The sequence below is a fragment of the Budorcas taxicolor genome, chromosome 4 (assembly GCF_023091745.1).
Source record: "Budorcas taxicolor isolate Tak-1 chromosome 4, Takin1.1, whole genome shotgun sequence".
Lineage (NCBI taxonomy): Eukaryota > Metazoa > Chordata > Mammalia > Artiodactyla > Bovidae > Budorcas > Budorcas taxicolor.
The window spans coordinates 11,357,804-11,370,362 of NC_068913.1; the positions used below are offsets into that span (position 1 = coordinate 11,357,804).

General features: G+C 40.5%; 1 protein-coding gene across 1 annotated transcript in view; it reads left to right on the plus strand.

Annotated features, from left to right (window-relative positions):
• AKAP9 (A-kinase anchoring protein 9) overlaps positions 1–12,559 on the plus strand; it is a 153,202-nt gene that overhangs the window by 131,677 nt on the left and 8,966 nt on the right. The window contains exons 39-44 of the mRNA XM_052639055.1: positions 2,749–2,893; positions 7,021–7,240; positions 8,333–8,483; positions 9,843–10,511; positions 10,726–10,931; positions 11,235–11,340. Of these exons, the coding sequence (XP_052495015.1) occupies positions 2,749–2,893; positions 7,021–7,240; positions 8,333–8,483; positions 9,843–10,511; positions 10,726–10,931; positions 11,235–11,340 (1,497 nt within the window). The remainder of the gene's footprint in view (positions 1–2,748; positions 2,894–7,020; positions 7,241–8,332; positions 8,484–9,842; positions 10,512–10,725; positions 10,932–11,234; positions 11,341–12,559) is intronic.

Genomic DNA, 12,559 nt, shown 5'->3' on the forward strand with positions numbered 1-12,559 from the left:
TCACAGATAAATTTTCATGAGTAGACAAATTCTTAAATATGTGATCCACAAACAATGAGGCTCAACTGTAATAAAAAAAATAATGAAGTGGATACACTGGTACAGTAGAGAGGAAGAAAAGCTAAAGCCTGACTCTCTGAAAGGTGAATGAGATAGAGGGTTTTCTGGAGACTAAGGTAAAGAAAACGGTAAAACACCCTTTAAGTTTTGGCCACAGCATGAGGCTTGTGGACTTTTAGAGTTCCCCCACCAGGGATCAAAGGGCTTCCCCGGTGCTCAGCAGGTAAAGAATCCTGCAGTACAGGAGACGCGGGAGACGCGGGTTTGACCCCTGCATCAGGAAGACACCCCCTGGAGAAGGCAACCACCACTCACCATACTAGTCTTGTCTGAAAAATCCCATGGACAGAGGAGCCAGGTGGGCTACATTCCAGAGGGTCTCAGAGAGTCCGCTGGACACAGCTGAGCAGCTAAGCACACAGGCACACACGGATCGAACCTGCACGTCTGCAGTGGAGTGCAGAATCTTAACCATGGGCACCAGGAAAGCCCCAGATGTAATTTTAGAAATAATTATTTACAGTAGCATCAAATGGACAAATCCCTAAAAGTATAAGTACTACTAAAACTGATGAAAAAGTAGAGAATCTGAGAAGACCTATAACAAAGAGTTAAATTAGTAGTTTTAAAACTTTTCACAAAGTAGGGCTCAGGATTAGATGGCTTCATGAGTGAATTCTCCCAAATGTTGAAAGAAGTAACACTAGTTCTTAACAAACTCTGGCAAAATAAAGAAGGAAACACTTGCCAGCTCATTCCATGAGGCCAGTATTGCTCTAACTCTTAAACCAGACAGAAATATCACAAGAAAAGAAATCTACAAACCAAATGTTCAAGCTGGTTTTAGAAAAGGCAGAGGAACCAGAGATCAAATTGCCGACATCCACTGGATCATCGAAAAAGTGAGAGAGTTCCAGAAAAACATCTGTTTCTGCTTTATTGACTATGCCAAAGCCTTTGACTGTGTGGATCACAGTAAACTGTGGAAAATTCTGAGAGAGATGGGAATACTAGACCACCTGACCTGCCTCTTGAGAAATCTGTATACAGGTCAGGAAGCAACAGTTAGAACTGGACATGGAACAACAGACTGGTTCCAAATAGGAAAAGGAGTACGTCAAGGCTGTATATTGTCACCCTGCTTATTTAACTTCTATGCAGAGTACATCATGAGAAACGCTGGACTGGAAGAAACACAAGCTGGAATCAAGATTGCCGGGAGAAATATCAATAACCTCAGATATGAGGATGACACCACCCTTATGGCCGAGAGTGAAGAGGAACTAAAAAGCCTCTTGATGAAAGTAAAAGAGGAGAGTGAAAAAGTTGGCTTTAAAGCTCAACATTCAGAAAACGAAGATCATGGCATCCGGTCCCATCACTTCATGGCAAATAGATGAGGAAACAGTGGAAACAGTGTCAGACTTTATTTTTGGGGGCTCCAAAATCACTGCAGATGGTGACTGCAGCCATGAAATTAAAAGACGCTTACTCCTTGGAAGGAAAGTTATGACCAACCTAGATAGCATATTGAAAAGCAGAGACTTTACTTTGCCGACTAAGGTCCGTCTAGTCAAGGCTATGGTTTTGCCTGTGGTCATATATGGATGTGAGAGTTGGACTGTGAAGAAGGCTGAGTGCTGAAGAATTGATGCTTTTGAACTGTGGTGTTGGAGAAGACTCTTGAGAGTCCCTTGGACTGCAAGGAGATCCAACCAGTCCATTCTGAAGGAGATCAGTCCTGGGTGATCTTTGGAAGGACTGATGCTAAAGCTGAAACTCCAGTACTTTGGCCACCTCATGCGAAGAGTTGACTCATTGGAAAAGACTTTGATGCTGGGAGGGATTGGGGGCAGGAGGAGAAGGGGACGACAGGATGAGATGGCTGGATGGCATCACTGACTCGATGGACGCGAGTCTGAGTGAACTCCGGGAGTTGGTGATGGACAGGGAGGCCTGGCGTGCTGCGATTCATGGGGTCACAAAGAGTCAAACATGACTGAGTGACTGAACTGAACTAAATGAGAATAGAACAGTCAATGGAAAAATGGACAGGTGTTAAAGTATGTGCTCATGAAAGAAAGAAAAGAGTATCCAATAAATATATGAAAAGATGCTCAAATAAAACGTGCTGTATTATTCATACCAGGCAATACTATATGACACTGAAATGAGTGTGAAGTAGAGCTGTGTGTGTCAGCCAGGATGGTTCACCAATGTATCCAGTGAAAAAAGCAAAAATGAATACAGTATGATGCCATTTATATAAAATTTTAAAACATGTAAGACAGAGCTGTATATATTTTAGGGGGGGTGTGTGTGTATATAGTGTATTATACAGAGTGCGTGAAAGTAACACCAGACTTAGAACCTAGTTGTTTCTTGAGCAGATAGTGCAGGGGAGGGTGTGTTCACAGACTTGCACCCAAGGGACTTCAGCTGTATAGGGGCTATTTCTTGGGCTAAGTACATGTGCTAAGTAATAAGTATATTATTCATCATACTTTATTGTGTGTGTAAAGATTTTTGAAATAAATGCAAAGACTAATAATCTGAAAAGTAAATCCTAATGATCAGGAAGAGAAAATTAATAACTTTTCCCAAAATTTTAGCATGTCATACTTCTTCAGACTTCCTGGTTTTTAATGTTATTGTCTTTACAACCCTCTTGACTTTTTTTTTAAACAGGGTATTGAATATCAAGCAGCTGTGGAGTGCCTCCAAAAAGCAGACAGAAGGAGTTTGTTAGCTGAAATTCAAGCACTGCATGCTCAAATGAATATTAAGAAAACGACTCTGAAAAGAGAGCAAGAGATTGATCAGCCAAGCCAAGGTATGCTATAGGACAGGCTCATATGGTGACATAAATGGGTGAAAGAAACTGTTTCATTTGGTTTCCCTTGTTATTATTCAGTTAAAACACATTTCTTCTTAGTCACATTTTTTCCTCATTCTCCTATCAATATGTTAATTTGCATTAATTACTCTAGGGATTAAAGAGGTCTACAGTTTGTTTTAAGATATATGTATAAAAGATATATAGAACACACATGTATAATACTTAAAATATTTTTTAGAATTGAAATATATTTGTTTACATTAGGGTTTTCTAGCCAGGCAAAAACTCATACTCAGCTTTGGGAATGAGATAAAAAATGCTCAGTTATGCTATGCCATCTAAGCTTATTGCTCCATCTTAAAAAAAAAAAAAAGCGATAGTTCTTGAAATTGGGAGGAGGTGGTGGTGGTGAATGCTAGTGGTAAAGAACCTGCCTGCCAGTGCAGCAGACTTGAGAGACCTGGGTTTAATCCCTGGGTCGGGAAGGTCCCCTGGAGGAGGGCATAGCCACCCACTCCAGTGTTCTTGCCTGGAGAATCCCCTTGACAGAGGAGCATAGAGGGCTACAGTTCATGAGGTTGCAAAGAGTCAGACATGGTTTAAGTGACTTGGCGTGTACGGCAGTAGTCGAAGTAAGGGAGTTATTGCTTAGTCGCAAGAGAAAAAATGCTATGTGCACCAAACAGGCTGGTAAGGACATGCTTTAAAATAGCAGAGGACTTTGCTTTTATCTCCTATGGCTGAGTGAAAGTTCCTCAGTTGTATCCAACTCTTTGTACCCCACGGACTGTAGCCCACCAGGCTCCTCTGTCCTTGAGATTCTCCAGGCAAAAATACTGGAGTGGGTAACCGTTCCCTTCTCCAGGGGATCTTCCCAACCCAGGGATCAAACCCAAGTCTTACACATTGCAGGCGGATTCTTTATCGTCTGAGCCAACAGGGAAGCCCTTCATCTTCTACAGAAGTTGAAATTAACTTTAGCTAGCTGTGTATGGCAATGGCACCCCACTCCAGTACTCTTGCCTGGAAAATCCCACGGGTGGAGGAGCCTGGTAGGCTGCAGTCCATGGGGTCACGAAGAGTCGGACACGACTGAGCGACTTCACTTTCGCTTTTCACTTGCATGCATTGGAGAAGGCAGTGGCAACCCACTCCAGTGTTCTTGCCTGGAGAATCCCAGGGACGGGGGAGCCTGGTGGGCTGCCGTCTATGGGGTCGCACAGAGTCGGACACGACCAAAGCGACTTAGCAGCAGCAGCAGCAACAGCTACATATGGAGAGAGAATGATGGTAACTCTTACAGAATACTTTAATCCAAGAGACAGAAATTTTCTGACATGTAGACAGATTGTTGTTATTTAGTTGCTGTCCAGCTCTTTTGGGACCCCATATACTATAACCCACCAGCCTCCTCTGTCCATGGGATTCTCCAGACAAGAATATTGGGATGGGTTGCCATTTCCTTCTCCAGGGGATTTTCCCGACCCAGGGATCGAACCCACATCTCCTGCACTGGCAGGCAGATTCTTTACCGCTGAATCACCTGAGAAGCCCATATAAACAGATATATTTAATTTTAGTTTAAAATGAGCAGGCATTGCCTTGATCAGGTTGTTTAGTTATTAAGCTCATTATCTTTCTTTGTTTTGAAGCTTTGTGTGAGGATAACCTAAAAGAAAAAGAAATCCTCAATGGAAGTAACCATTTCTTTTTTAATACCTTTTTTGTATGTGCAAACTGTAACATATATATAGAAAAGTACAAAATGAAAAAAATATACAGTATAAACACTCTGAAATGAGTTCCTGTGGAAACCTCACCCATATCAATTGTTCCAGAAGCCTGCTTCTGTTACTCTGTAGTGATAGAGAACACATGTTCCTCTGTGGTACTCTAGAGGTAACCATTATCCTGCCTTTTTAACTGCCTTTTTATACATTCCTAAACCACATAAGTTTAAAGTATTTCCTGCTCTTAAACTTTTTATCACTCTGATGTATTTTGTGTCTTACCTCTTTCACCTCTCTATAACATTCTTCTGAGTTACCTTTATCTCTAGTTCATTTTTGTTACTATATAGAATTTCCTTGTGTGACTACTTCACAATATATATCAATTTATATATTCATTTTGTGGTTAAACATTGAGGTTATTTCTGCTTTCTGGCTATTTAATTCAGTACTGTTCTGCACATTGTTATGCTGTGTTTCTGATGCATTCTTGCATGAATCTTCTGGATACGTATATTGCTAGGTCATAGAATGTTTATCTTCAGATTTATTAGATAATTCCAGACTCTTTACCGACACGGTCATATCAGTTTGTGCACTTTCTAGCAGTATAGTTCTAGCTCTCTGTTGCTTCATGTTTTTGCCAGAAGTTGATGATGTCAGCCCTTGATTGCTTGCCCGTCTAGTGAGCATGCAGTGAGCATGATTGCTGTTATGGTTTTGATTTGCATTTCTCTAAGTTTGTCATATGATCATTGGTTAGCTGGATTTGTGCTATTGTGATGTGCTTGTTCAGATCTTTTCTTCACTTTTCAAGAGGAGTATCTGTTCATTAGAGCTGATTGCTCTCAAAATCATTAGAAATTAAAGTGAAATTTGAATTTTCATCATATGTAGTGAGAATACATATCTTTGTTTTCATTTTGGTTTAATATAAAGGTAGAAACATCTATACTTTTATCTATTTTGAAATTTGTATCAGTCTCACATTTGTCATTGAAAAGCTGAAGAATTTAAATATCTTAAAATATTTTAGATAAAATAGGTGTAATAAGGCCACAAATTAAATATATTCCTTATGTTTAGACGTAGGATTAATTGAAGATTATTTTTAGAGAATTTATTGCTATTACTTCATTTAAATAAATAGAGCCCCGTTGAAAGCTTAGTTACTATCACATATATACATATTTATATATATAAATCCTGAGACTCTACTCCCTAAGAAATAGTTTCAAAAGCTTAAATTAACATGAATAGTCTAAAGTCAATGTTATTCCTATCTCCTGACACCAGTAATATGACTTCTAATAGGAGCTGCTGAGCTTTGATAAAATTGTTTTAAGTTAAAAATACACTTATGGTAGGGCTTCGCCTGTGGCTCAGTGGTAAGAAATCGGCCTGCCAGTGCAGGGAACACAGGTTTGATCCCTGGTCCAGGAAGGTCCCACGTGCCTCAGAGCAGCTAAGCCTGTGTGCTCTGGAACCTGGGAGCACGGTGACTGAAGCCCCCGATCCTGGAGACTGGGCTCTGCAGCAGGAGAAGCCACGGCAATGAGAAACCTGAGCACCACACCTAGAGAAAAGGGCCGCACAGCAACAGAGACCCAGCACAGCCAAAAATAAATAGAAATACGTTTATGGTAGAGCAGAGAAACAAAAAACAGAGTAAAAATCACCCTGGAATCTCCTAAATCCTGAAATAAATGACTGTTTACACCCAGGAGATATGTCTTCAGACCTTTTCATTGTGCATATGTACATAAGTTTATATTTTTTATAAAGATGGATCCTGATAAATATTTCATTAACTTTTTTCCACTTAGAGATTTAAATATTTTACTGTGTTTTCTTGCAATACACATGTAGCAAGGATTTGGTCTGTTTTTAAAGACAAAACCAGAATCGAGGTTGGCCTTTGGCCTTCCCGCTTCTGTTACAATGAAGTTCCTAGGGACTGCTGTGGAGGAGGGCTGAGCAAAACCAGCAGGCGTTGCTGATCATTGTGATCGGAGTCACCAGTACTTCGGCTGTCAGAAACTTGGAATGTTTTTGTGTGAGCCATCGAAATTCTGAATGAACAAATACAAGTTCCTATTTATGGTATTAAGTCTTTTTGCTTATTTCAAGTCTTGTATCCAGTAATGAATTCTGTTAAACTTCTATCATCCTTATATGTTCATAGTTCTGAAATCTTGAGGATTTAGCACTATGAGGAAAATCTACATATTCATGTATTTATATAAATTGCTAACTTCACAGGCTGTAATCATTTCATATTTGCTTTGTAGTAATCTCCTAGGTAACACATCTGTTATTGTCAACAGAATATTTATAAACGAAGTACCAGCTGCTGGATCGTATTCTAAATACTAACATTTTTTCGTGTAGAACTCTTCGACTGTAACATGCAGCAGAAGCAGTCTCAGATGCTGGAGATGCAGGTGGAGCTCGGCAGTGTGAAGGACAGAGCGACAGAGCTGCAGGAGCAGCTGAGCTCTGAGAAGATGGTGGTTGCCGAGCTGAAAAGCGAGCTCGCACAGACTAAACTGGAGCTAGAAACAACACTGAAGGCTCAGCACAAGCACCTCAAGGAGTTAGAGGCATTCAGGTGCGCCAGACTTCCTGATGCAAACCTGTATTATTAGCGAAAAGTGAAGCTGCTCAGTCTCGTCCGACTCTCTGCAACCCCATGGACTGTAGCCAACTAGGCTCCTCTGTCCGTGGGATTTCCCAGGCAAGAGTACTGGGGTGGGTTGCCATTTCCTTCTCCAGGGGATCTTCCCAACCCAGGGATTGAACCCGGGTCTCCTGCACTGCAGGCAGGCGCTTTACCGTCTGAGCCACCAGGAAAGCCATTATTAGTGAAGGACTTGGAATAATTGTGTCACAGACACTGTGCAGATCTTACAAAAATATGACGTTATATATTATGTTTAAATACCATGAAGCTGTTATTTTTACAAAAAACTACAGTGGAAAGGAAACACTACAGATTTTTCTAAATGATAAACTGAGGATTAGGTATTGGCATATTCTCTCCATGGCTTCAGTTCTGTTTGAGACTGGTTGTTGTATAAGATACATAAATTTGATCTTCATTTTACCATCAAGTAATGTGAAATGATATTTATGATCTCAATGGAATTCATGGTCTAGTTAGGTAAAATATGCAAAATTTTAGAAAGATAATGCTTTTAAGAAGGATAAGTTTGTTGATGTAAATACTGTGATATTCTGCTTGCCACGGGCACATTATAAGTATAGTCATTATTTTGAACTTTTTCACACACACACAAATGGTTATTATGTTCAGTAAAAGTTAATGGAAATCCTTATTCCATTCCAAACATTAAATTGTTTACAATGGTAAATAATAACTAATAGTTGTATTACTAGAAACAGTTAATTGGAAGTGAACCACAGTGAAAAATCTTGAATCTTGATATGGTGTATGTTTTTCTATTAGTTTATAACATGGAGAAGGCAATGGCACCCCACTCCAGTTCCCTTGCCTGGAAAATCCCATGGATGGAGGGGCCTGGCGGGCACATTCCACGGGGCCACACAGAGTCGGACACGACCAAGCGACTTCACTTCACTTACAGTATGCCACCACGTTTCCGTGGATGCTGTTCTCTCTCTCTCAATAGATACTTGGTCAGCGTAGTTTTATGACGGTTCATTTGTCTCTCTCATTTAGGTTGGAAGTTAAAGATAAAACAGATGAAGTTCATTTGCTTAATGACACGTTAGCCAGTGAACAGAAGAAATCCAGAGAGCTCCAGTGGGCTTTGGAGAAAGAGAAAGCCAAGCAGGGACGCAGTGAAGAGCGGGACAAAGAAGAACTTGAGGTACTGTTTTCTGTATCTGTAAATGTCTGTGAAAGAATCCACAGTGATAGAAGAGAGACGTTCCTCTTCCTACAGTGTCTGCCTTACACTCTTTATCAGGTGGAATAAATTGTTTACTATGTGTTGAATATTCTTACAATGTTATCTAAAGTATTACTAGAAATTGCTAATGGTATGATCCTTTTTTTCTTCTTCTGCACGCAAGGATGCATAGAGACTCTTCTGCTACAGCATGTGTTTTAAGAATTTGAATTAGCATATATACAATTTGATAAACACGGCAGTCGTATCTTTTTAGCCCAGAAGTGGTTTCAGTTCCTGTTTTCTCCTAGGAAAGGAGAGCAGTGGTACTTTTCTGGGAGCAAGAGCCCTTGCTACTGTATGTTATGAAAACTTACAGTGAAGCCCTTGATGCTGGGCTCTCTCCCAGAGAGGCACACCCCAGCCTCGCACAGCTGACAGCAGGTCATACTACATGCAGTGCCGTTTTCAGAGTTCCCCTTGAGCCCTTCTGTCTGCATAAGGCCAGTATTTGCTAGCTCTGTGCTAAAAAAAACTATGCAGCCAGAATTTCTCTGTGCGCAGTGACTCAGTTGTGTCCAACTGTTCGCGAGCCCATCCGCAGTAGCCTCCCAGGCTCCTCTGTCCGTGCGATTTCCCTGGGAAGAATACGGGAGTGGGTTGCCATTTCCTACTCCAGGGATCTTCTGACCCAAGATTCAGACCCATGTCTCTTGTGTTTCCTGCATTGGCAGGTGGATCCGTTACCACTAGCGCCACCTGGAAAGCCTAACCAGAATTTCTGCCCTGCTACATGTGTTTTTGTTTTTTTTTTCCTAGGGTCCACCATGGTAGCCACCAGGCATTGTGAGCTTTCTGCCTAGCAAGGACTTTTATTTCTTCAGTTATCAATATTTTTTTCATCATAGATGTTTATAGCGTTTGAGTAGTTTGTCCCCCGGCCTTCTCCATAAGCCCAATTATTTTTAGTTACGTGGTAATGCATGGGAAAATTCAAGGAGTTTCAGGAACTCCCATCACATTATATGATACTTTTATTTTTAAAGATTATTAATCTGCTGCATATTCCTTAACCAGATATGATTAATGTTGGGAGAGAAAGTGTTATTTAGCTTAACTCTCGTTTGTTGATATTGTTTGATGAACATCAACTGGCTGCCCAAATAATTTTACACTCTAACTACTGAAGATATAAATTAGCAAAATGGTCGTCAGTTCTTTTACCAAATACTACCAACTTAGTATTAATAAAAGCATAAGGGCACAATTGTATACTTATGAAGTATTTTTACTAATATTAACATGAACAAATTCTCAAATTCACCTTTCTCCTACAAGGATCTGAAGTTTTCACTTGAGGGTCAGAAACAAAGAAATATCCAACTGAGTCAACTTTTGGAACAACAGAGACAACAACTGAATGAATCGCAGCAGAAGATAGAATCACAAAGGGCGCTATACGATGCCCAGCTAGCCGAAGAACAAGGCCGCAACTTAGAGCTTCAGGTACTTCTTGAATCCGAGAAAGTTCGGATTCGGGAAATGAGTAGTACCCTGGATCGGGAGCGGGAATTGCGTGCACAGCTGCAGAGCAGCGATGACGGTGGGCAGCCCCGGCCATGCTTACCCTCCGAGGACCTCCTTAAGGAGCTCCAAAAGCAGCTAGAGGAGAAACACAGTCATATCGTGGAACTGTTAAACGAGACTGAGAAATACAAACTGGATTCTTTGCAAACAAGACAGCAAATGGAAAAGGATAGGCAGGTTCACAGAAAGACGCTGCAGACAGAACAGGAGGCCAACACAGAGGGACAGAAGAAAATGCACGAGCTTCAGTCCAAGGTGGAAGACCTTCAGCGCCAACTGGAAGAGAAAAGGCAGCAAGTTTATAAGCTAGACCTGGAAGGAAAACGACTGCAAGGAATTATGCAGGAATTCCAGAAGCAAGAACAAGAACGAGAAGAAAAACGAGAAAGTAGAAGAATTCTGTATCAGAATCTTAATGAGGTAAATTGACATTTTGTTTTAAAATACCTTTTAGAAGAATATTGTAGTCCTGTGATGATATAATTTTGATACTGGATTAAATGAGGTACTATCATTTATAAATCTATACAAGTCTATTTGGAATATAAACAGTAATTATGTTCCCTTAAGAAAGAATGTGATGTGCTATTTGTGGTACAATTTTCATTTTTCTTTTTCTGTCCAAAATTTCTAGCCAACCACATGGAGTTTAACCAATGATCGAACCAGAAATTGGGTTCTTCAGCAGAAAATGGGAGAGACAAAGGAATCAAGCTATCCTAAAATGATTGAGATGAATGGAGGAGGAACTGGCTATAATCATGAATTGGAAATAATCAGACAAAAACTTCAGTGTGTGGCTTCAAAACTACAGCATCTAGCCCAGAAAGCCTCCAATAGGTTAGAGTTTTCTGGCTAGCTTTTGGAAATGGCATTCTTAGGCAAGCTGGGCAGAGTCTGTCCCTCACTAGTAGCTAGTGAAATTTTAAAGTTAATGCATGTTTACATTAGAAGGTGATCTTTAACAGAACTCATATACCTGAAAATAATTCTCATAACACCCTGACTCAGGCAAAGAGAACACTTATGTAAAGGAGAAAAAAGAGGTGAAGTAGTGTCGCCTGACCGGCAATGTTTGTGTTAGGAACACAGCTCCTTGAGTTGATATGTTTTGACTTTTTGCCCTTTTTTTCTTTTTTGAAGACTACAGTTTGAAACAGTAGATGATGAAGATTTTGTTTGGGTTCAGGAAAATATTGATAGAATTATTTTACAACTACAAAAATTAACTGACCAGCCAGGAGAAGAGGTAAGACTTTTTAAAAACACTTTTTAAAGTATCGAGAGCAAAGCTACGATGGAAATTACACGGATCGTTTGATACTGACACTGCATTTTTTAAAAGAGTTTTTATCGTTTCATTTATTTAAAATATTAGTAACGTTTGCCTTACCCCAACAGAAGATAGTGAAAGTTTGAGGGGAAGCAGTATTAGCATTATTGAGAAATTGTGGTGGCCTCTTACTTACATTCTGAAGCTCCTCGCAGCAGTAGGCTGCCTTTATCTGCAGCACTTGGTGAGACCATGCTCGGGATGCTGCCAGTGCACTCGGTTGACTCACGCGGTGAATCTGTTCAGTCCCTGTAGTTCTTGGCTTCTTTGTAGCATTTGATACTTTTGACCTCTTCCATTTAAAATATCCTCTTTCCTTACCTTTTGTGTTAATATTCTCTCATTTCTTCCGTTTCTTTCGTCATTCACCTTCAAGAGTTCCTCTTCTTCCTATGCTTGTCCATTGTTGTCCTCTTACTGTGAAAGCTCATTTATTCCCAAAGCCTGAATTCTCAGTAGACTTAATTATTGAACAAATACTTATATTGGGCACCTAGTACGTGCCAGGTACTATATTGGGTTCTGAGGCTACGATGAACAAATCTGATAAGGATCTTGCCCTTATGTAGCTTAGCTTCTTGTGGACTGTGGTTCTAGTCAAGACCTTTGTCCTGTGTTCCAGGTTTATATTTTCAGTTATTTACGCAACACCTTTCCTTAGGGAAACATACCCCGTGGTGACCTCTTTAGGAAACTCACAGGCACAGACCAGACTGAGCATCGTCTTCCTTTCCTCCTTCCGGTCCTAATCCCGCATTTCTGGTCATGGTATCACCCGGGATAGAGTTGAAAGTCAGCACAGATCACTTTCCTTTGCTCTTACGTGCACACCCAAGCAGTCGCTAGGGTCTGTTCCTTCTGGCTCCTAAATGTCTGTCCCTGTGCCTTCGGTCATTGCCTGCATTCAGGCCTTCAGCATTCCTCACCTAGACTATGGGCAATAACTTCCTGATTGTCACAGTTTGGCGACACAGTCTTTCTTTTCTAATATACTTTACTTTGCAGAGTACCGTCGAAGGATTCTTTGTCACACATAAGTTTTGTTTATGGCATGCTCCAGCCTTAAGCCTTTCATTGGTCTTCACTACCTACATCTAGGTCCGTCATCTGTATAATGAAAGCAGCCTTTATAAGC